Below are 25,645 nucleotides of genomic sequence, written 5' to 3' on the forward strand. Positions count from 1 at the left end.
TTTTTTTTTTTCTTTTTTTTTTTTAAGCAAGGTCAGCTCAGTTTGGGCGTAAGGGGGGAATTTTCCTCCTCATGCTCCCACTGTAGAGCTCGCAGACTAGCCTTGCCTTTAGTTTCACCAAATTCCTTTCTCCATCTCCATGTGGGAAAGGACAGATTGTTTTACCTTGTTTCAGGATGCTTCTGCCCTTTCCTGTCCCTCTCTGGTCTTTAGTTATCTGGGTTTTTTCTTCTTTTATATGAACATGTTGTCCCAGAAAATGAAGTCCTATAGTTTAGCTGTAGTGACAGTTTAGCATGATTACAGAGCAAATAAGTTATACCCTCAAAAATCAATATGGTTCTATTTTGTTCACATCTTAGCAGACTGTGCAGCCTCCTTTATGCTTGAAGAAGCTTTCACTTAAAGCAATTTTTAAAAAAAATTTTATTGTTTAGCTTCGTTGCATTCACGGCTATCTCCAGATATGTTAATATTCCATTGCAGTATTTCCTAAAGGACTGTTTCACTGATTTAGATCTAGTACCACCTCTGATAGTGTCTGGTCTTGTATATTGAATGTGCATGGGACAGAAGAACCCACTTCAAACATTCAAACAACGTGGCCTCCTCCAAAACTGTCAATTGACAGTGGTCCCTGGCTGGTCCATGCCTGGGAATTTCTTGAGAAACTGCTAATGGCTCTGGGCCAAACACATGTGAGGAATTTATCAGTACGGAGAATGGAGTAATTCCTTGTGTATTTGTAGCTGTGTGGTTATAGACAGCCCAGCATAGTCCATGCTACACCTTCTGCCATCGAGAGACCCATGCAGTTCCTTCTGAGTGAGGATTACAGATCTGAGGCTAGAGTTTTTTCTGCAGCTCTTCCCTCCCATCTCCTGCTCCCTTGAGCAATTCCTTTTGTCTTTGCTCCTCTTCGAGGGCACGGGGGTTTTTGAGTTTGAGGCAGTCAAAGCAAGGAAGTTAGTCCTTGGAGGACCGTGCGTGACTTGCTAGGTAGAAGAGCTGCATAAAAATTCAGAGAGAAAGCTGCGGCAACATTAACTTCACCCCTCTGTGCCTCTCTGCCAGACAGCATGGGACAGCTGTCTGAGCAGAGTGATTGCTGTAAAAGCTGTCGGTGGGTTTGCTTTCTCACTTTTTTTTTTTGGTAGCTGTGAACCTGACTCTTTTCTGGGTGCTTCACTCCCTTCCCTCTCCTTTTTGCCACTTCATCATCTCCCTTACGGTGGTCTCTTCTGGGCACCCTTCGGGTCATAGGGACTGTGGGAAATCGGGGGTACAGGAGCGATTGCACCTCTGAACCCTTCCCTGGAGACACAGAGGGAGCACAGTGGTTTTCTCTCCTTCGACAAGCACAGCATGCTCCCTTGGCTGTGACAGTGTTCGTGGACGGGTGCAGAAGTGGGTGATAAACCTGAAATCTCTCCTCTCCTTGCCACCTCAAGGACTGGGGTATCTTAGTGAGTGTTTAAATACTTACCTGAAAAACAGGGCGCTCTGTATCCCTCGGGGTCTTTGGGAGGCCTGGGGTAGTATGGATTCATGGCATGGTCTGGATTAATATATTTTGCCTTTAGACTGCAGGCAGATGCAGAGATTAGCCAACGCACTATCGTCTTTAATAGTGTTTCAGAGCCACATTAATCCCGCATGGTACCAGCATGCTCCTATTCTATTCTGAATATAATCTCTCAATTAAATACCTTCCTCAGAGGTCCTGACCATGCTTCTGTAGGAGCGAGAGGCAAAAAACCACCAACTCTGTTAAAAGTAGGACTGAGCCCAATTCTGATAATTCTTTGGCATTGCAGAGGTAGACTTATTTTTTCCTGGACATGTAGCTTCTCGCTCTAAATCTAAATCAAAAGGACATCTGTGCAAGGCAATTTAGCATACTTTTCATTCAAGGATCTTTGAACATTATGGTATGGCTGCAGAAAAAAATCACGTGTGCTGATGTGCTGCTTTCTGCATGTAGGGACTTAGCAGCTGTTATAAAAGGCACTCTGCTGATTTACCCCAGTGAAAGGTATGAGCATCTCTTCTTCAGGCAGGCAATGCAGAGTGATTTATTTGTGTGTGGACAGATCATTAAACAGGAAATGTCAGGGATGGGCAGTGTCCATAGGAAAACAAAAGTGTAAACTGGCTATGTTAGAGTGAAGATCCAGATTGACGACGATTTGCTATTGTGCTTTTTGTGAATTAATACCGTTTTCTTGTTTAGAAAGCTGTCACAATTAAGAGACTCTCCTTAGTTGACTCAGAAAGCCTTCTGCAGGCTGTCTGCTAACATCGATTCAGGGCGGTGTTGCTTGCACAGGACTTGAATGATGATAAAAAAATAAATCAAAGGTTTACTATTTTTAATCTTGTAAATATTGAAAAATAAATATTTTGTGTTCACCTCCCCTCATCGATTAAAACTGATGCTTTTAATCTCTTCCAACTGCTAGGGAAGGGAGGGAACGTGCATGGTGCAATGGGAAGCAACATTGCCGTGTCATTTTTGATTGCCAGTTCAGAAGGTTTTTATCATCAGCCCCCGCTTGTTTTGATGTTGTGACGAACACGGGCACCGGCAGCTCAGCCAGCAGCAGACCTGAGCAGATCGCCATCCCTGTCCCTGAGCTTCCCTTGTGGGCTGTTACTTTGCCAGGCTTAGCTCTGCGGCAGGCTCTCTTTTGGGCAGGCGTCCTAACAAAGCCGGTCTCCCCATAGCTTTGTGTGACTCCTCTGGTGCCTGATAAGCCATGGGAGCGTTACAGATGCGTTTGTGTTACCGCTGAGAGTAGCCAATTTATTTTGTGATGCCCTCAGTGTGCCCAGCAGCTGCCACTGCTGCAGGTGGTTCCCTGCTTGTGGGCCACCTCCCTTACGTACAACTGTGCCTAATGCTAAGGCCACCAGCATCCTAGCAGGTAGGATTTGCACAGAAAGTGGGGAAGGAGGTCTGTTGTGTTATCTCACACCCCTCCAACCAATTAGCCCAGAGCAATGGATTTCTTCTTGCATGGGCTGCTGAGCCTAATCACCATGTAGATCTACAACTTTACCAACCGCAAAAAAAGGGGGAGATGTTACAAAACTGAGATGATGAATTCCAAGTGCTCTGTTTGCTTCTGTCATTGCTTCCTGGAGCAGAACGCCAGACGTTTTAGTAACACAGCCCAGCATGACTTGCAGGTATAAAAATGAGTTTCTACACCAGACTTCTCACTCCCCAAACCTTACTTCTGCAAGACTGGGAATGCCAGTTGCAATGCACCCAAAACCATGGCTGGGGAAAGAGAACTTCTGCCTGTTCATTGGGATCGTATAAATTCATTCCCATAGGCTTCACAAGGAGCAGACAGAGCTTTAGCATTCACCCAAGTGGGAGTTTTCCGGCCCTGCCCAAAATGGGATCGGTTTTGTCCAATCTAGAAATGATCAGTAACAATTTCACAGCTGTTTTGCACTGGAGAGAGCGCTGATTTTATTCTTGCCTCCCCCTCCAAACAGGTTTTTGCCTTGGCTTGCACAGAATGGCTTCTCACCAGTTACATACTATAAGCCTGTAAAATGCTAAATAAAACTCTCTGCATAACGTCTTTCTTTTCTGTGCAAGTATAAATCCATCCATCTGTTGTTTTGCAGCACACACTTCACAGATGCAATAATACCCAAATGTGCTGGTTCAGCATGTGATAATCATTGCAGCCGTGCAAATCCTAGATTTACTTTACTTTGAATGCTATTTTTGGGCTGCCTTCTACAGCAAAGAAACAGTGCATGTAGGAAAGTATTAAATCGTAAAGTGCAAGAGAAACTTTGTGGGGAAGTTTGCATGAATCCCACTAGTTTTAGTTAAAAATAAAACCCAGCCTGTCACTTCCAACTTAATGATGGCTGATTGACTGTGCCTTTTTTAATTGTCAGCCAGTTTTTGTGATTAGCAAGCTGCCTCAGTTTAGGTCCCATGCAAAGGAAGTCTGGAGGAGCAATTTTGAGAGTAGCTGATTTACATGTATGCCAGAGGTGGGCATAGCTGTCGGGAGGGACAGGGGGATTCTAGGAAGCACCTGAAATAAGCTGAGTCCCCTGTCATTGCACTTTGGAGCAACTTGCTGAAAGGCAAGAAACTTCTGTGTGTTCAGGAAGGAATATATATTATTAATCCATGGTTTTTTCCTCATATTTTTACTTCTCAGTTTTCACAGCCCTTAGTCTTAATTTGTTTCCCTTCCTAAAGATAATAAAACCATAATATAGTTTTCAGATATAAGTTACTGTTAAAAAAAGGAGCATAGTGTAAGCAGTTATAAAAGTCTCTGATTCTCTTAACTCCATTAATTAAACTGTCAGTGATCTTTTGAACTTTGGGACCTCCCCTCGGACTTTCAGGTGAATTTTAGATTTTATTCTTAGTACTCCACAAAGCTGTCTCAGCTGCCAAAAAGATTTTGTGTAGCGCTTCCTATCTAAATATTTCTATCCACTAAATATTTCTATTTCAGCCACTGTACCTCCAGAGCAGGGGGACGTACCTCTCCGTGCTCTGTGAGTACATAGCCCTTTTGGAAACAGTCCGTTGTCCTCTGTTTTTTATTATGGACAGCACTCCTGTTACCACAGGAACAGACTTTGGCTTTTTCTGAGAGCCTAAAACACTTTGCACTCCCTTAAAAACGTGAAAATGGGGACCTAAGCAACCAGCAAAGAACAGCCATTTCTAAGCATGATATTTCTACCACTCAGCTGAAATGCAGCATTTTTATTAAGATTAGCTTTGCTTTTCCATTCGTGCCCATCGCTTGCCCCTCGCTGCACAGACATCCAGTTTTTCTTCTCTGTGTCCCTGACCTTATCAAAGCATCCTGGCATCTCAGCACTTAATTTCTGTGTCTAGCCTCACTATTTTCACCGATTCTGCCTCCCTTGACTGCCTGCCATTGTAATGAATTTCCATCTCCATCATGTGTCTAAGGAAAATCCATTTTTAAATGGAACAGTTGTTGGTAGTTCAGAGCAGCTCAATTATGAATGACCCCCATCCTTCTCCCGGGCTGTATTAACCCTCCTGCCGAAGAAGGCTACAGTAGAAATATAAATGGATGAACTGAATCATGCATGTTTTTCATGTGTTATTAATTGCCCCCGTTTCCATTTATTAAAGGACTTGGCCAATAACCTCAAGATGTTCTACAAAAGTACATGAATAATAATTTACAAGCTCAACGCAGCCATGCGTTAATATACCAAACAGATGCCTGACTGATCTGCAGGAACCATCAGCCATAACTTAAAGCATTTGTCAAAAAGTTTGAACCAAGGCACTGTTTGCCCTGTGGTCCATCAGTAATGTGTCCCATGAAGAGCTTCCTCCCGGACCACTGTTGCTCAAATTCAGTCCAACATGTGAGATAGCTGCTAACAGGGTAAATAAGGACTCTGCTGGGACAGAGATTGACCTTGCAAAATCCCCAACAGCCTTCTTTAACCTTGCTAGCCTTCTTGTGGGCAGATGTTCTTGCTCCATGGATCAGCCCTGCCCCATGGGTGGAACATCTGGCACAGTTGCACATCTGTAGGCATCCTCTAGCATCTAAGGTGGGTGCTGGACCCCCCTGAGAAGAGTCAGCCTCCTAGAAGTGCCTGGCCAAGGCCTTCCTGGGAGGAGGTGACTGAAGAACTGCTGTCTTACGTCGGACATTTAGGGTTAACTGGATTTTTACACACCAGAACAAAAATCAAACCAGAGAAGAACAGAGAGGATGCTTTAGCCAAAGTCTCAGAGGTCAAAAGGACTTCTGGGAAGCAAACACAGCATCTGAGATGAAAAGTAACAGAGCCAGCGGCAGAGATCTGTACTTCTGTCTGGTGTGTCTCTGCATCCTTGCAGCAGTGTTTATCCTGTACCAGCTGGTGTTTTGTTAATTGTGTGTGCACAGGGAGTGGTAGAAAGGATACAAACAGTGTGTAAACGGGGTGCAGCATAGTCACAAATGGGGAAATACAGAATCATCAATGTTATCAATTGCAAAGACCTGTTATTTGTGCAGGTACAGGGTTTTCTTACTAGCCCCAGACAGGAAGAGGGGACAAATCAACTGGACTGACTCCAATTTTACATGGGGAGGTCATTTCTCATCACTTTTAAAGCCAGATTTGCCAAAGTATACAATACTGAGGATTACAAACTAATTTGTTTGGGTCTGGAGCAATGAGATAAGCTAAGGCTGCAAAACCAGCAGGCTCAGCCCCTAAGGAGCATCCTGTGTCGGTGCCTAAATACATGGATAGGAACATAAAACAGTGCTGATGAGCTTTACAGAGATCCACATCTAGAAAAGAGGTGATGGCTGTGATAGAGGTATTAGGGAAGATCACCAAGAATCACATGAAAAAAATTGAAGGACCTTTTCCCCGAGAATAGTCTAAATGCTGGGACACAATAGAATGATACCCACAACTAGGATATAGCCAGATCATTAAAATCCTCCCCAGCAGAGCCTTAGCTTATTGCCATGAAAGCCCAGGGATTGATTTAATGCAGTCAGCATGTAAATGGGAAGGAAATGGCTCTTCACCACACCATCTGTTTATCCCATCCCCATAACCTCACTAGTTAACTCTTTTGTGCTGTCTCTTCCTCTTGCTGATACCCTTCAGAAATAAATACAAAGCTCTGCAGAGCCACCACTTGCCGAGTCCCTCAGTCACATCTTCTGAGGTTAGAAAAAACATCTGATGGTCCCTTTGGGGACAGGCAGAGCACTTCATCCTCCCTGGGTGTTTGTCATGTAGGCAACCCGCTGGTTTTGCCCGCAAGAGGCTCTGATACGACTATCATTAGCAACTTCATTTCTGCATAAGTAACCTTCAGGGAACAGTACGTTTCTCTTTGTGGTGAAGTTTTGCATGGCTGATGCAGTATTTCCATGCTGTCGTAGGAAGCTCCGTAGTTGGTGGATAGCTCTTCTCCAGGGTCTTCTGGCTGTGGGTGATTTTCCTTGACTTTCTGCCCCAGAAAGGAAGAGCTCTTCACTGGTGCAGATTCAGGTATGAGGAAACATTAGCAACATCATTGAAATGGGGTCTTTGCTCTCTAAAAATTTTTCATTTGATTATGCCGTAAATAGAAGGCTCCTGCTCTGCTGACAATTGCAGATGCCTCTGAAAAACTGTAATTCCTTCAGTCTCTTGAGCTAAAGCACCCTCAGTGGCAAGCTCTACGCCAACCACTTTTGGCTAAAGGGAGATGCTTAGGTGAAAGTAGCACATCCTCTTCATAGTGTATTTCTTCTTGACTGCATACTCTTCAATGTTTGCATGCTTATGTCTTGGGTCTTTTTTTCTCCTCAAGGGGTTCCTCCCCACTGAAGCACAGGCTGTGATCATATTAAAGGCAATTACAGTATGTTTCAACAGCCAGCACTCCTTACTCGCACACTGCCAACTGAGAGCTCTCAACTGGGAAGATTTTAGCTCTTGCTGGGTGAGATGTTTCACTTGAAGAATCCCAGGGATACTTGTTAAGGTTATTTCACAGAGCTTTCTATAGTTAAATGAAGTAGATATTAAAAGTTTAAATAACCTTTTGGTCTTCTTTCCTGTTAAATTGGTATTTCCCAATGGTTTAACTGAGTTATTTTGCATCTATTACGCAGTGGGCTGACCCTGTCTTTCAGTCAGTGAATGATCTGCCAGAGGTGTTAATCTTTTCCGAGTCTTGATTTCAGTTTAAAAGAATTGCCAGGTCACACTGCCAGTGGATTTTGTGCTGGTGTCTCTGGGCTGAGAAGCAGAGACGTGAGTTGCTGAATTGCCCCAGCTCGTTCTCCCTCGCAGCATCCCTGTGGCTTCGTTTGCAGGGCATCCCATGGGGAAGGTAGGCACGGGGATATGTCCAGCGGTCATTTGAGCTTGGGTTTCCTCCAAAAGATTTGTAGAAATGGAGTGAGCACTGGCAGCACTTCCCTGAATTTGGTCCAGGCAGGTTCAGTCTTCTCTGATATGGCAATAGGCTGTATTTATGGGTCAAGAAGGAAAAGAAGTAACTCCGAGGTAATTTTGGCATGGCTGGCTGGCTGAAAGCAGAACCGTGGTGCAGTGTGAGCTTTGGGCTTGAAAGCAGCAGAGCCAGATTAGAGCCGTTCTGAACTGAGCCTAATTAATCCTGCCTTTCTGCAAGGGAACACTACCGTGCTACAACAGGGGTCCTTGTGCCCTTCTCTGTGGTGTGGCATAGACATGCCCTCGCTTTCAGCCCCACAAGCATTGAAAAGATCAGGTCCTTGACTGGGATCTAGAAGCAAATAGGAAACAAGCAAATGTCTGCCCAGCCACCAGCCTAAATCTGCTCTGCTCAGGAATACTACCATATTTTCGAATTAGCTTGAATCTGGAGTCAGTGGCTCTCCCCACCAAACTAGTCTCCACTATTAGACCTGGTTCAGGTGAGGAATGTCTGACAGTGACAGAGCAGCATGTTTTACCTCTCTTATTTTGTAATATGGCAAGATACAACAAGGTTTGATGCCTTGGCTCTTTGAGGTACAGAGGCTGCCCATTGTCCCTTTCGTTTGGGTCTGTTGTTCATATGTTCTGCCCTTTAAAATTATTTCTTCATTTCTGACTCATCACTTCCAAACAAAACTGATGGTGTTCTACATTGCATGGCACTGGAAGTGCACTGTTTTAATTGAAGCTCCTGTTATAAAAGCTTTTCAATAAATTAACAAAACCTTGAAAATGATGAAGTGAACAAACAGAGCAGCTGGTAGCACATTCTGTATAAAACCAAAGTTTCTGAAAGCCAGGTAGAATGTTCTCAATGTCAGAAGCAAGGCTGATAGCAAGGGGTGTTATCTTTTGTTAGACCAGTGGATAATAGCTGGAAAAAAATCAGCAAGCTTTCAGTTGCGAAACATTTTTTCATGTCTGAAGACTTCAGATTAAATTTCAGGCACTTTATAGTCTGGTACAGTAATATTTAAGGGAAAAAAACCACCATAATGATTCCAATTAATTTAAATTTCCACTTAAAGTAGAGAGGAGAGAATAGTTCATTTTGGGAACAATTTGCAATTCTTTTGCTGATGTATTACTTTGTGAATGGAGAGTCTCTCTTAGGCATTTATTGAGACCATTTGGTCTTCAGGCAGAAACCCAGAAGAGGCAAAAACACAGAGAACAAAACACGAATTCTGCAAATCCTCTGGGCCCACGTTCTGTGTGGCTTTGTGCTAGGGATATGCGGGAATACAGGGTCTGTCACAAGTAGGGCTGGCCAGAAGCCAAACGCTTCTGAATCTGAAGATCTGAAGATTTTGACATTTTTCATTGGAATAAAAGCAAGACCTTCTGAAAATTTTCACTAAATAAACAGAGGTAGTGCTGCCCACCTCCCCACCCCTCTTCCAACACAAACCTGAACAGCAGTAAAGTTGTCCTGGACTGGATTTAATTTCAGCAATTAACTGCAATTACAGTTGAGCCCTTCCAACTATTTCAAATCCAGAACTATATTTCCCAGACTGGACGGTAGTGAAAAGAAAGTGCATTATTATATTAATAATTTTATTTTACTTTAATAAATATCTTTATATGTTTAATCTTTTTGCGGTATGGCTTTTCCTACTATGGGGGCTCTGGGCTGGAAACCTTGGTTCCATCCCCCTCGCTCGTCCACTAAGCAGCTCAGTGACCCTGGGCAAGTGATATATGACCTCTCTGTGCCCTGGTTTTGGCATCTGGCAAAAGAGGCAGCAACATGAATCCTACTTTCTCCCATACAGAGAAAGAAGAGTGGTAGATTAGTACTGCATAGTACTATTGATGATTGATTTTCTGTTCCAAGTTAAATCAGGCTGAAGAGCAGCTTGAAAAGTCTTTTGGCACTTTTCACCATCCCAGAGAGCACCATTTCTGCCATCTGCCCCAAGCTCAAACCGCCCCGCTGTCATCTGGAGGTTTTGAACTATCTTTCCCTATTTATGCTCAGAAGCATATCACTCTTAGGAGCTACTGCACTGGGCAAAGTGAAGGCTGCTTTCTTTGAGGAGTTTCTTTTTTTAATCATCTATAATAAAGTGCACAGACTGTAACTCATCTGCACCACAGCAAAGCCTGAATCAGTTGACACTGCTGCTTACTGACATTTCGTTAGGCCAGTGCCAATAGCAGATATTGATCCAGCGGCTGATACAAGTTTGCAAGGACCAAGCCTGCCTGATCTAGTTGGAAACTGTCCTGTTGAAGGGGCACTGTCTTGCAACGAGCACACCACCCCGCAGCTGGGCTAGGAGGCAATGGGAAGCTCCCTTCAACTCTTCAGCCCTAGGGTACCTAATGGTGATGTGCTGGCAGGATTGGTGGTGGCAGCATGGTCTTAGTGCACCACTTGGTGGTATGTGTCACCAGCTATTTACATCAGCGTGGAGTTCTAAAAGTCATGGGATGGTTTTGTTGTGGTTGGGTGGAGGCCATCTTTGCTGGGATTCTCCTCCACATCCAGTGAAAGATCTTGGGCCTATTGAGCTTGGGTTTTTAGCCTTCTGCAGGGCTTCTCTTTCCCAGGGGCTGGAAATCCACCATGGTCTCTATAACTACCTCAGCTCCCCTTCTTGCAGGAGCTCTGTGCTATACAGAGCAAGAAACATCTGCAAGATGGAAGGAAAGAAAGTCCAGCAAGAGCATTAGAAATCTGCTCTTCTCCCTGCCTTAGTGCCAGGCAAAGAAGTAGGAGAAATATCTCCCCTGCCCTTTGCTCCCTCTAAGAACTGCTTCAATAAGGAAGAGAAGGGGAAGGGGAAAGAGAAGGGGAAGGGGAAAAGGAAGGGGAAGGGAAAGGGGAAGAGGAAGGAGAGATGAGTACATGATACTTTCCATCAAGAGCACATCTGCAAGAAGGAGAGATTGGTAGAAGGAGGCAGAGGGCAGGAGGAACCGTTTAGTTTTCTCACCCACCAAATGACCAACCCAGGCTAGACTTGTCTACATGGGAGAGTTATGGAGTAAAGGAAGGCGTGAGTTTAAATCCCAAAGTGGATAAACCTGACCAGTGAGAAGGAACAGGGTCTCCATGAGACACTACTCAGTAACAGTTACACTGCAACAGTTATCCCAAAATTGCTCTCTGCTCAATTTCCCCATGTTTAACCATCTCTGTGTTGTATACAGAAAACAAATTAGGCCCTGATTCCATAAGTTATTTCAGCTCCCCAGTCCAATTTAGTCTTTGTATTGAGTTCAGTGTAGAATTTAGGGTCCTGAAAAGTAATTAGGAGGCTAAAGCTGGGTTTCATTGCCCCCAGATGTGACAGAAGCCCCATAGGAGGGACCGTGACTCTTTGGATCGTGGTCACAGTTCAGTCTCTTCTGAGGCCACACAGATCAATACTCCTCTCTGCAATGGACTGACCCTAAACTAGGACAACTAGCAAGAGACCCTGGTTGAAAAACACCATAAATTCATAAATGAAGTAGCCTTTCTGGTTTATTGTTTTAAATAATTTTGTATGTGGAAGGTGCGTTTTGCTATCTTTGATAGTATTGGAGAAGGAGCTCTGATTCTGGCTGTTCTGCAACATTCTAAGGCATCTGCTGTTTGGTTAAAGCAAAGAAAACAGAAAATAGTGAGGGCAAAGCAGCAAAAGAAGTGATCAGTTTCAATTCCAGAGTCTTGTTTAAAAACCATGGCAAAGCTCCCCACTTCCAAAGGTGCACAGTGCCCTTCTTCAGCATCCCTTTCCAAGCAGAAACACAGAACCCAGCAGGCATCAGGTATAACAGCTAAGCCTGCAGCAGCAGAAAATCCATGCATTGTTTTCCCCGGGGGTACAAAGAGAAGGAGGCATCTGTAAGAGCTGAATGTCTGGGCAGGAGGTGCTCAGGTGCTCAGGTCAGGGCGACTGGGAAGAACAGAAGAGCTCCTGATTCAGGAGACTGAGCTGCTCTCAAAAAATGCTCGTGGTTGGTGTAAATGTATGCAATTGTACAAACAGTGTAAGAGGCTTCGGCATTTCTTTTGGCAATCTGACTCCTTAGCTCAGCACACACTTAGTTAAACATGTAATCGCACCATTTTGAAGAATCAGTGCCCATCACTCAAGCTGAGCGATTTTACTGATCCTTCCGTGCAATGTAGATGTCAATGCTACCCTTAATCAAGGTTTGGCTGACGTATCAGGGCATCGGGAAAGGACTTCATGTAGCATTGTACATCCGTGGTGCACTGCCCTAGATGGCTCAGTGCAGCGGTGCCTTGGGCCCTTAATCTTGAGCTGAAATCCTGAGAACACCTATGTCTATTTTTTATGGCTGTTTTTTCAATGAACTGCCTCAGTTTTGGCAATAGGCCAAAACAGTGGCCTCTCTCTGCTATCAGCCATGGATCCTAGTCTCTCGGTTGTAAATAGTTAGCAATGATAGAGGGATTTCCAATTAATTGCAGAAACGAAGGCAGTGTCATTATCCTCTCTTACACTGGGAGAGATGGAGACATGAAGAGACAGTGTGATTTGCCCAAGACCTCCCACTTGGCCAAAGGTCAGGCCAGCAGAATAATCCATCCTCCTGAATCCCAGCCTGCTGCTGTATGTGTTGGGCCACGATGCTCTGGGGATGTGACAAATGTGACTTGGATCTCTGCCTGCTTCTCTTCTCTTTCTTCTTCAAGCCAGACATGTTTTAAAGTAAAACAGGATGACTTCAGATCCATACCAAGTATGAAGTAGATGGGGCAAACTCTCAACCGCTCTCTTCTTAATATGCGTGCTTGTTCGCAAATGCAGATCAGCCTAATTGACTGTCAGCATGCACAGATGTCTCTCTGCAAGAGTAGTCGGGTGCCGTGCAAATTGATTGCAAACACAAAATGGAACCAGATTAAAATTTGACCTGCAGTAACCAATTTCTAAAACACAAAGCAAGCAGTAACGAGGTGATGGAAGTTCTGGGCTCTGGGAAATCAGTTACTGGCTGTTGCTGGGTTCTTCTGAAAGGTCTCTCCCTCCCTACGTGCCCTGCTTTTTCTTTAGATGAGCAACTTGGAGGACACAGATCTTCATTAAGTCATGATGAAAGGATTAACCCCTTTCTTGCACATAAAATGCCATTAAATTTCCCTTAAAAGGGCTTTGTCAACATCATGGAAATAATTCTCCTTTCCTTAAAGTGACATCACTTTGTTACTTGGATTGGAAATCTTCGCATCTCCTACAAGTCCATTCTATAATCACTTAGAAGGAAACTACATGAATACAGTTTCTCCAAAGCAAAATTAAAATGTGCTTAGCAGCAAGCTTTTGCTTTTGCATGCTACCGTGTCTGTGAAGTCAGGATCAATGGAAATTTGCAGAAAGGCTATTATTTACTGTTTCTTTCAAGCAGCCAGCAGACTAACCTACAAAAAACTTTTCCTCCAAAATCCAGCATGAAAGACTGTTTAGTGAAACATTCCTATCCCGGAGATTAACTAATTGCTCAGCAGTCAGTCATTTTCACTGCACAGCCGAGGACAGCGATTCCTTTCCCTCACGCAGGTGGAGCGATGGTTTAACACAAAACACTTCCTGGGACAGGAGGATTAAGGAGAATTTACTGGAGAGCAATTAAAACAGTTGTTAGAGCAATTTGGTTTTGAGGCTGAATTTCACATCAAAGTAAAGCTATCTGAGGAGTGTACAGAGCAGAACAACAGTAAAGCCATCATTTCAGGCCATCTATTCTGCATCCTCAGAGTGCAGATTAATAAAGTGAGCTAAGAGGACATGGAGATTTACAGGAGTAAATTAGGTGAAGCAGCCTAAATGCAGTTTGCATTTGGAAAGAGGCGCCCTGGCTTCAGTCTCTGTTGGCTCTCACTTTTTGTGGCTTCAGCTCCCTTCCATTTTTGCCAGGTTTCTTGTCGCTGTTATATTCGGTAGAGGGATTCTGACCACGCTTCTCGGTTGCAGAGACTCCTGCCAGTGCAGGACACTGCAGTCAGAGGCTGCTCTCATGCATGAGCCATACCAAAAAGCTGTTAATGGAAGCTGGGCTGGAGCCAGTGCTCCTTGCTGGCCCTTTGCTGGTGTTTGCTGGTCTTGCTGGCTTGATCTTCCCATCCTACCTGTCTGCTCCTACCTCCTTGCCATGCCCTGACCTAGGAGGAGGCATTACTCCAAACTCTCCCTTGGGGTTAAAAGCTGGAATTGCATCTTGTGGGTGATGCTGCCATCGCCCTCTCTGTTTTGGAAGGGCAGGAAACCTACAATGAAACAGGTTTTCAAGGCAGGGAAACAGTCCAGACACAGTGAGTCCGTCCACAGTGCATGGCAGCAGCTTCTCACATCCATCCCAAAGGAAGGTTTGCAGTAACACCGACTGTTCAGGTTTCTCTGGCTCGCTGTGAGGCTCACAGGCTGGACTCTCAGATGAAGGACAAATGGAGATGGCTCTTCTATCGGACTGAGCTGCATTTCACAGCTCTGCTAGCCCAGGCCCCGGGGCTCCAGTTTCTGCCTAATTGCAAACAGAAGGACTTGTGTGAGGTAATTTCCTATTCATTCATTGCTGTCCATTCTTTCAATAGTTTAACTTTTTAAATTTAAGCACATTTTAATTCATGTAAATAAAAAGGAAGATTTGTTAACATCTTAAAAGTTATTTTTTTAAAAATATTTAGTATCTGAAAAAATAAGATTTAAAAACATGTTAACATCAATAGTGAATCGTGTTGTCTGTGACCTGCCTAGATTTAAAAAACACTTTGGTTTTTGGAGCAAGCCTGTTTACCAAAGGTTACACATGAGAAATTGGGCTTGACTGGCCTAGTTTTCAAAATATCAAAAAAGAGGGTCCCAGATATGCCCTGTTTTGACAACTGAGGGCTCCTAGAGAGGACTAGTCCTCAAGGACTGAGGAATGAAGCATCCTAGACTCACCTGAGCACATCAAAGCAACGGCCCGGGAAGGGTTTGCTGGTGATGACAGTCCTCAGCAGCACACAGTGCCAGTGGTGGGAGAGATCTGAGCAGGCTCTGTCCTGCAACATCTGGGAGTGGGATGAGATTTGCAATGCAAAAGGGTGGTTGTACGGGAGCAGCCACAGCCATCCCAGGTGGGCTCCAATTTCCTAGGAGCTGTGGGGAGACCAGCTCAGCTCCCCACCAACCGCTGGAGGGTTTTCCCGGGGAGCATGGTAAGAAGAGGGGGGCTTTGCCTTCCCTATTAGTGGTTCATCTGGTTGCTCCATGCAGGCAAAACGTCTGTTTTTTCACAAGCTCTCACTTGGACCCGCCAGGCTGGCATGGTCTTCTGTGCAGTTGTCACTCGTCCTCCCTCTGCAGCTTTTAAAATAATAGCATTTATCTGGAAGGACTGGCTGGTCGCTGAGGCTGGGTGGGGGATACATCCCAGCCGGGAACTGGCAATACCCCAGCATGCTGGGGGGAATAAAAATAGCATCAGATGAAGGGTATAGTACACACATACATACACAGAGAAAAGCTTCACAGGCAGGCTTTTTACATGATCTGCACCAAACCCTGACATTTGCACTGCTAGGGGCAGGGGTTTGGATACTTCTTACCCACCATCACATGGAGGATGTCTGCATCCAAGCGACATGCACAAAGCTCCCTGTATAGACGCGGGAGACAAACAGGCATTTCAGGGTACAGCTTGTCTGACCTGTTTTAACATCTAGCTGCAGGTGAAATGACTCACACCCTCCAAGTGCCTTTTTCTCTCCCTCGACTGTGCAGGACTCCTGGAGGCTGAGTTCAGATGCAGACACGGGCTTCGTGGGTGAACCCTGTTCTGAGTGTCTGCGCTCTGGAAATTGGGTGTATTTTGTAGTTTGTTCTTAGAAGCAGGAAAATAGCACACTCGTCTGAGCACCGCATGGGTTGGGGTATACTGCGTCTAAATCCTGGATCTGACACAAATTCGCCTCCCTCATTGGCATGTGAAAAATGGCAGTTACTTTTCTGCAATGCATTCCTAGATGTGAAAATTAATAGCATTTTTTGCCAACATCTTTACAAAAGTTTGGTTTATGTTGTGCAGCCTAGGCATGAATTAAGCTTTCCTTATTATTTTCAGTTCTATTTGTTGGGGTTTTTTTTAGCATTGTTTCCGAAGAAAATGAGGTATATGTGATTGCAGTATTTGTCTGATATTGGTTATATCGTCAAAAACTTTAAAATCCATTTGCCAGCTATAGCTAAGCTTGTGTGAAGGACTCGCCTTGAATCATTTCAGGCTAAGGAGGAAATGGAAGACAGCTCTCATATTTCCAGAAAAGGACCTATATACAAGGGTGCCAAGACCAACATACCTTGTGAGGACACTGACCCTTTTTATGGGAATTAGACATTCCCGTAGGACATGGACCAGATCAGATCCCTCTGGTGGGATCTGAAAGCTGGTGAAGGAGCTGTTCTGCGGGTCTCAGCCAGCCACAAGCGAGCCGGGAGCTGCCAGCTCTTCAGTGTGGACCAACGGACGGTGCATTTCCCTAAGACGCTGCCTCCATCGCTGCAGCCAGCTTGGAAAGTTCCCACTCGCTCCGTCCACTCATCCCACTCACTCCGTCTGCAGTGCTTTCCAGTACAACTGTGGGTCTGTGCTGTCAGATGGGTCACTGGCATGGTCCACGTTAAAAAAAGACCTATTTATTTATTTAAATTTATTAACCTGGCTCATTTCTCTGATCTAATTTTCAGTGCTGCTGGGGAGGGGAACAGTAAGTAGTTGTCTTCAGGGCCACAATATTGAATTAAGGTGCCTTCTAGGATGTTCCTGTATTAAATGGGAACAAAAATACAGGGGTCTGGACAAATACATTAGATTGTGAGTAAGCAGATGCAAGGGAGATGGGACATCTACAAAACATTAATGCAGACAAGATAGTTACCTTTGGAAACAATTTTTGAGAGGTGACCAACACCCACATCAGCCTAGCCTATGCATTAATGAGTGTGACCTGTCGGTTACTGGTTGCGGCCCCAATCCAGCCACATGGCAGGGCTCCTCCTTCTGCTCTACATGGCTGTATGTAGCTGTGGGGGCTGAAATGTTGTGTTTGCTTTCTGTTCCAGTTTTTGGCGCTGCATAAACACCTGGTGAGCTGAGTCAAGCCAGTTTTCCTAGGACGGCATCTCCCCTCGCTGCAGGACTCCAGCATCCCTTGCCCATCAGCCACGTTTGTAGGATGCCTCAGCTTGGGCACCCAGAGTTTATTAGTCACTGTGAAAATCTTTGATGGCCTTGTGCGGCTTTCCCTCTTTCTTACTCAGTGCACACCCGCTGTATTCATCACCATGACAACTGTGTGCCTTTTTGCTATACCGTTACATGTTTCTGTGATTTTCCGTGGTGAGGGGCAGGCACGTATTGAACGCCACTAACAACAGCATGGGTTGTTCTAGGAACGGGACAGGATGATCTCTGGTCAAATATTTGCCACTTTTATGAACTTACTGTAATTCTTCAAGACTTCTACCAGTTCTTTAATCCATTCACGTACCTTCCTTGGAGTCACTTATTAAGGGGTCTTTGTGAATGGAGCAAGGTCGTGGAGGGATGATTTTCGCAGTACCGGTACAAAAAAAGACAGCAGACAAGGGATGCATTTCAAAGCATCTGGAAAGGCCACAGCTTTACTGATTAGCTCAGCAGTAGATGGGAGAACCTGTGTGTGTCTCAGCCTTGCGCTGGCTCCCTGACCTCTCATTGCTGCTGCCCTCGTCTGCACTTGGCTTTGGGTTCGGTTATACAAGCTGGCACCTCACAGGAGCTGCTCCAGCAGTAATGTACCCATTGCCAGTACCTTTGGTAAGGTCCCTCTTTGGAAGTGGTGATGGGCTGAGTTCGCAGTCACGGCGAGTTACCTCTTGGTACGGAGGGGAGGGAAAGGAGCTTGGGGTTAAGATCAAATGGAGAATCTCAAGTTGCTGTTGTCTCCTCTGTGCCTGCCTCGTAGATAACCCAAATACTTCAGTTCCCAGGGCTGGCCATCAGTTGACTTACACTTACCTTTGCCAGCTCGATAATTAACGTCAACTCCATTCCCCCTCCTTCCCAAAATAAATACATTAAAAGCAAGAAAAACAGGAACCTGCTCTCATGAGACAGGATTTGTGTCATGTGGGGCAGTCTTTCACAATCCCATCCGTAAAGGAAATGAAGTCCTACACTGAATCTCCATCACATTAATGAATTTAGCACTTGTGTGAGGCAGGGGTGTGGCTCTTTACTCCTTGAGATGTGCTACATACACAGTTAATGCAGTTTCTTCTTATTAACTCCTTTGGGTTTGTGTCTATTCCTGGGACATACGTTTGGACAGGCCTATGTGTAACCTCTCTGAAAAGGGTCAGGGACAACTGAAATAGCTCATCCAATTTAAGATTTCTAAATAAGCCTCTCCTAATTTGCTGAGGAATGTCAGATTGCATGAGGTGTTTTTCTGTTCTCATTTATAGAGAAAAATAACCAGTAATAGTTATTAGACATTAATAGAATTAAGTCTCCATGTAAACACATTTAATCCTGATCTGGCTTAGGTTGAACCACTGTGGAGGTGGATTAAATCCAACCACATGAAAACATTCCTAATATGGAAAAATTTGGTAATGCAAAACAACTATTACTGCTGGAACTCACATCTCATTTTTTTCCCCAGCTCTTTGTCTCTAGAAGAGGATCTTTCTTTTCTTTTACTGGTAAATATTCTAACGATACTGAGTAGTCCTGACTAAGACTAGATCCCTGCTGTGCTAGTTGTAGTGCTCCCTTGGTTGAGGGTGGATGTCCTGAAGAGGGGACAGTGTCCATGGGGTGATGCAGGGGTGAAATGTTTTCCTTGTGGTGACATAGTTCAGTGGGTGAACGAGGACCAAGACCCCGGTCTCCAAGGTGCCATAATCTCACAGTGTCAGCTGGGATATGAGGGTCTGCTTGGTTATGCATTTCAGAGTGACAAAGAAAATAGCAAACACCTGTGAACACATCCAGTTTTCATGAGAAAGCCGAGGGTAGGGTGGCCACAGGGCTGTGCATCAGCCCACCTTTGCTTCCTTGGAAATATGGCTCCACCAAGGTAGATTAGATTAGATATGAATTCTTGACTCCCAGCTAACCCCTGGATTTCTGAGTCCCTGGGCATTTTCTGCACTAATTCAGAGTGCAGCAGACTTGCATCTTCAAAGGAGCTGCCCAGAAGTGTTCCAGGGTGTAGGACTTTCTGTCCCAAGCAGAGGAAGAGGAAAGGATTTATTGAAGAGGTCTGACAGGCTCCTGCTTGCGTCCTACAAGAGACTGAAGGAAAATTTCCTCCTGGGGAGGTGACAGCAGGGCTTTGGGAGTGTGTCTTCTCCATTGCATGTGCATAAAGTGGGGAGAAAGCCCACGGCTGTGAGTGGTTACTGGGTCCTTGGTCTCACTTGGCTGGAGCAGATTTGCACTGCAAATCTGATAGCGTTCATCACCTCAGCCGCCCATCCCCACAGCAGGGACACATTCAGCTCCCCCCAAAGTGTTGGCCCCATGTTGAGGCACAGCAGCGCTTGGGTTCAGACCCCCGTGCCAGTGGGCTTGGCTCATCTGAGTGACATCTGGCCGAGTGGTTCTGGGGTGAAGCCTCCAGCAGAGAAAAACAAAGTAATTTCCTGGCTTTCAGAAGGGCCCGCTTCAGGAGTGTGAGGTACAGGCAGTGCCAAATTAGCAGTGTCTTGGCTTTTCTTCTGCAGAAGGCAGCAGCGGCAGTCACGGGTAATTGTATTCTGTGCAGGGAGATAACCTCTGGCTGGAGAAGTTTTGAACTGAGAGGAGAAAAGGGAGAAAGGAAAGAACAAGAGTAGACTGGGGGAAAAAAGGGAGATGAGGGTAGTTTTCAGTGAAGGGCAGGTGTTTGGAGAGGAATCAAAAACTGGTGCTGTAGCCTTTGTTGTTGTCACTCTGGTCTTTATAAACAGCTGGCAGGACAGAAGCTATCAAAGTTACCTCATGCCTCTCCGGACCGCGCGTGCAGTGCTGCACTGGAGAGGGGAGCGCTGCAAACCCCTGCCAGGCTGCAGGCAGCTGCCTGCCCTGCAGCATCCCTGGCTGCCTCCGGCCACCACCTGCCAGGCACAAGCTGGCGGGGGGAGAGGAGGGTGCTCAAGCTGTGAAATAGGGTCACGGCCACAGAGCAGGGAAACATTGGGTAGAGGATGCTTTCCCCAGCCCAGATGTTTTCAGGGACCCGGCCGCTCTGGCCTGGCACAGCACAGGGCAGAGCAGCACAGCCAGATGGGGAGACCAGTGGAGGAACCGGCCATCTTCTCTGAGACACATCTTGGGGACACATCCTTGCAGCTGGTTGCTTTCAGCATTGCATCATCTGCCAGAGGTGCCACGCTGCCCTCCAGGGAAAGAAAAACACAAACAAAACAGCACAACCCACCTTCCAAATCTTCATTTAGAGACCCTGGCTTCAGTTAAATGTAATTACTTAATTTTGAATCAAGGGCAACTTCTCCTGCGTTTATTTGCTGTCCCCAGTGGCTTGTCCAAGAGAGAGAGAGTTGCTCCATGAGGGTAGGTGCTAATGAAGGGGAGCTTCCAAATGAGTGTATGTGTCGCTGCATCTAGGTCAGAAGAGTCCGATGAAAGTATCTTCCATGTTTCTCTGTTGTTTTTTTTTTAAACTGGGCTTCTAATAAACATGTTAACTTTCCAAATTATTACAAGCAGCTGCATCTATCAGCAGCACACAAGGATATATTTACTGCGTTTGAAAGCTCTCTGACGAAGCTTTGAAGTCCAGCTCATCCCAGATTCATGCAGGGAAGGAGCTGTGGCCATCGTGGCACTCCTCTGCCATCGTCTGAAGATGTGAGACTTGAAAGCAACTATTTCTTTGCAAATATGGACAGGCATGAGAAGCCTTTTTATAAAAAGTAAATAGATACTGAAATATGGATACTCAGATACTTCAAAAGCTACATCTGACTGTCACAGAGTTTTGTTTGTGTATTGCAGGGGCTTTCTTTTACTTTTCTTACCAACACTATCCCTACACAGTCCATATTTGCATTTAATCACGTGCTGCTTTTCACTTTAGTATCGTCATCCAGAGAACCAGTTTCCCTATCCTGCCTCAGTCCCACATTCAAGAAAACTGGATGAACCTAAAAAAAAAAAGATTTCATATAAGTAACATGCATCAAATCAACAGAAAGGTTTTTAATCTGTGGATCCTTCCACAGCTTGAGGCTCAGATTCCTTTTTCTGTAGAGGCCTGAGAGATGCTGCAGGGTGAAATAACTGTAGCGTTAAATGGCATGGCATCACGAAACGGTGGATACTGCTGGGTTTTATAATCACACACCCCTGTTACGGTGCTTCTCCATGGTGCTCCCAGTACACCCAAACATATTAGACATATAAACTCTCCAGGAAATGCTTGTGTTGCTGTGTGAAGCCACACAACACGGCACATGAGGAACCTAATTGCACCCTCCAGCCACTGTTATAAAAGTAGCAGTAAGCAGAGCTAAAAAGTATTGAGCACATTTGGATTTTCCAGTCTCTGGAAGGGTGTGTACGTTGAGTTAAACTTACAGCTGTGTAGTCTCTGCTGAATTACTGTTTCCTTTTGATCTGTACTAAAGATAGTGATGGAGCAGGTGTGAGTGTGAGTAATGGCTTTGATGGAGCAGGTGTGAGTGTGAGTAATGGGTAGGTAGGTATCACAGTACTTGGGTTCTTGCTCACTTTCTTTCGTCTCTTTATTCAGTTTCCTTCCTATTTATTCCTTTCCTTTCCTATTTCCTTTCCTTCTCTTGGTGTCAGGATATTTTTAGCTCTTCAAGGCTCTATCATCTTCTGCGTCAAAAATAAAGGTGAAACCCACTTTTAATCTATACTTTTAAGAAAGTGTGTGTGTGTATATATGTATCTATGCAGTGGCATATATCTGAGGTTCCTATGTCTTGATCAGCTCCATTTGAATTCACTACAAGAAATTACGATAGAAAGGAAGGAGAAATGGCTGTTCTCTCAATACTGTTTCCCCATCTCCCAGTAACATTTGCCATAAGCGATGTCCTTTGGGTACTGACTCTGTTGTGGGTTTATCCCCCCTAGATCATCTTCCGGAAGATCAGCGATGTCAAGAAGGAAGAAGAGGAGCGCCTGCGCCAGAAGAACGAGGTGACGCTGAGCATCCCTGTGGACCACCCCGTGCGGAAACTCTTCCAGAAATTCAAACAGCAAAAGGAGATGCGTAATCAAGGTTCAACCCACATCGACCCGGAAAGGAACCAGCTCCAGGTGGAAAGCCGGGGCGTGCAGAACGGGGCCTCCATCACAGGCACCAGCGTGGTCACCGTGTCTCAGATCACCCCCATCCAGACGTCCCTGGCTTACATGAAAAGCAGTGAGGCCGTGAAGCAGAACAACAGGGATGCGATGGAGCTCAAGCCAAATGGAAACGGAGACCAAAAATGTCTGAAAGTGAACAGCCCCATGCGGATGAAAAACGGGAATGGGAAAGGGTGGCTTCGACTGAAGAACACAATGGGGACCCACGAGGAGAAGAAGGAGGACTGGAACAATGTCACGAAGGCTGAGTCCATGGGGTTGCTGTCCGATGACCCCAAGTGCAATGACTCGGAGAATGGTGTAAATAAAAACCCACTGAGGAAAACAGACTCTTGTGACAGTGGAATCACAAAAAGTGACCTTCGCTTGGATAAAGCTGGTGAGACTCGCAGCCCCCTGGAGCACAGCCCCATTCAGGCTGATGCTAGGCATCCTTTCTACCCCATTCCTGAGCAGGCCTTACAAACCACGCTGCAGGAAGTCAAGCACGAACTCAAAGAAGATATCCAGCTGCTAAGCAGTAGGATGGCTGCCCTTGAGAAGCAGGTGGCAGAAATTTTAAAAATATTGTCCGAAAAGAACGTACCCCAGATCTCTTCCCCCAAGTCTCATTTATCACCCCAGCGGCCCCCCCAGATACCCTGTCAGGATATTTTTAGTGTTTCAAGGCCTGCATCACCTGAATCAGAAAAAGATGAAATCCACTTTTAGCATATACCTATGTGTATATATGTATACAGTATATATGCAGAGGTGTATATATACCTTTATACATATATATGTGTGTGTATACGGTAAATATATATACATATATATTTTCACTTGCATCCAATATGACTTGAACACACCAAGGATTTTGATATGTAAATATTGCATGTCCAGCTGGATTCTGGCCTGCCAAAGAAAACAATTATTAACATAGATATTGCTTGTATAATATGCAGTTGACTGCATGCACACTTTACATTTATTTATAATCTCTATTATGTAATAAAAGAATGACTTTTGTTTAACAAAGGCAATGTACTATTTAAAGAATCAGGGTCTAACCTGCCAATATTGCCATGACAGTTTTGATCTCAGGCTGGGTGAATTGAGCTTTTATTTCCTTACTGTCTTTTCTGCCGAGTTAAACAGTAGATTAACGTGACCACGTGGAGGACACGTTCAGACTCCAATTAGTATTGTTTCCTGGTATCATTCCATTACAATATACTGTATATTTGGTGATGAATTCCCCTACTCCTCCTAAACGGAGGGCTCAGCTTGGTGGCCAGGGAAGGGCACCGTGTCCGGTGCTGGGGTGGATCACTGGAATTTATTTCTGTGGGTATTGTGCATGCACAGCCTTTTATTTCAAGTATCGTCCTGCTCTTTTAACATTGTAAGTAAGAAATAATAATGGTGATTTATGTAACAAAATGAAACTAACAGAAACTCTCCCAGCTGCACTCCCTGTGTGCTTGGGGGTAACTTCTTTCTTGAAAACCTCCTTTTACTGATGCCATTTTTACTGAACTGTTAGAGTAACATTATGTAGATTCTCTTTGCAGCACTAAGCAATGGTGTCCGGTTCTGTCAGTATCTTCATTAGGATGTCCCGTTTTTGCAGGGCTGAGGTTGCTCTCCCACTGTTCTCCCCCACCCACCCCACCCCTTGCCCCTGGCAGAAAGACTTTGCACGTGGCCTGAGCAAGGGAGAGAACAATTGTAGTTCAGCTCCTCGGGAGCCATGTGAGCAGGTTTGAAAGCCTGAAGTTAAAAGGCTGCAGTTAATCCCCCTCCGCTGTCTTTTCTGAGGACGTTTATCAGTCTGCAACTGCATTTTGAGAAGGAGAGAAAATAACAGGTCAGGATGAAATTCCCTTTAGTCCAAGGCACCTGGATGATAATGTTTGGGTGGGAGAGTGGTGGGTGTGTTCGGGAGATGAAGTCCTCCCTAGGGTGCTGCCCGCTGCTCTTGCCTTGGACTTGTGGAAGGTTTCAGTGCATGGGGGGGGGGCACATTTCAAGAGCAGGCTTGCAGTGCCCACACAGCCAGTCGTCACACGTACTAAGTCCCTTAGGTCTGTGTCAGATGCTCTGAGCCTCCTCTTAGCTGGCTGTCATCAGCATCTCCCAGTCTTGAACTGTGCGCAGACTCCATCTCCACCTCCTAGGCTGCAACATCTCCCTCCATGCGGTGCTGCTGGCTTCGCAGGGCTGCAGCAGGGCAGGCTCTTGCACTGGATCCTGTTTGTTTTCCTGTTTGGAGCTGAGATTTTGGACTCTGCCTGGATCTGCACCTGAGCGTGGTGGGGTTTTTTGCCTCTCCGTTTGCACTGGTTTTGAATCCAGATACACGTGATATACAGCAGAAATGGCCATCGCAGCTTCAGCGCTGTTAACCGGTACAGCTTGAGGCCAGGCCAGCGGAGTGCAATGGCTCCTTCAGAGAAGGATTTCCCCTCCACACTTAAATGGACTCTTGCATCAAGATCCCATGTTTTCCAAAGTGCCTGGAGTAAAACATGTATGTACCACAGGGCATCACTATCAATCAGGTAAATAAAAGACATGATTATAGTTAGTGGGCATCCTTACCAGACACTAATACCAGATCCATTACTTAGCATTAGGAAACTAAACTAAACTAAATTGCTTCCTGAAAAACTGAAAAAAAAACCAAACAAAACAAACCATCATTTGCAGTAGTGGCAATTAGGAACTTGCATCTTAGGGTGAACATATCTTCTACTGTGAAATCCAAACCCATAAACCCCCAAAAGTTCATAAGAAAGCCAAAGAAGTCATTGCTTCTGTTGTGTCAATTTGTGGAGGCTTTTTGGGAGATGACGGTCTTTCTCGTTTGCTGTTCCTTTCTGGCCTGTTTCTGCCCCTTCTCCAGTTCCTTTAGGAAATTATAGACAAAAAAAAGGAAGAATAAAAAGCCACCGAAAGGGATAACTCTTCCCCAAGCCCGGTGGTTAGGCTGCCTGCTCATTATAGTTTTCCACAGCTGTACTTACCGCTGTCAAAACTTTCAGCTGTATTTTGCAGCTGCTGTTCTGACACAAGTGCAAATCTGTAACTCTGCAACCATGCTTTGGTCTGCAAGGACAAACCGCACTTGCAAAACAGCAGGACGGTCAAGGTTCTACTCTAAATCCTACCCTGGGACTCTGAAAGAATCGGGGGGCTGGAGGGTTAGGGAGTTCCAGGGTTGCTGTCAGCTGCTGGAGTATGTACAGACCTTGCGGGTACGATTTAAGTGCCAAGCTTTGAAGATTTGAATGTTCTTGCCTGACTTGGATTGCTG

General features: G+C 45.2%; 1 protein-coding gene across 1 annotated transcript in view; it reads left to right on the plus strand.

Moving 5' to 3' along the window:
- Nucleotides 1-23,058, plus strand: part of KCNH5 (potassium voltage-gated channel subfamily H member 5) — a 154,361-nt gene extending 131,303 nt beyond the window's left edge. The window contains exon 11 of the mRNA XM_009273378.2: nucleotides 22,111-23,058. Within this exon, the coding sequence (XP_009271653.2) occupies nucleotides 22,111-23,058 (948 nt within the window). The remainder of the gene's footprint in view (nucleotides 1-22,110) is intronic.
- The last annotated feature ends 2,587 nt before the right edge of the window (nucleotides 23,059-25,645 follow it).

This window comes from Aptenodytes forsteri, unplaced genomic scaffold, assembly GCF_000699145.1.
Source record: "Aptenodytes forsteri isolate BGI_AS27 unplaced genomic scaffold, ASM69914v1 Scaffold479, whole genome shotgun sequence".
Lineage (NCBI taxonomy): Eukaryota > Metazoa > Chordata > Aves > Sphenisciformes > Spheniscidae > Aptenodytes > Aptenodytes forsteri.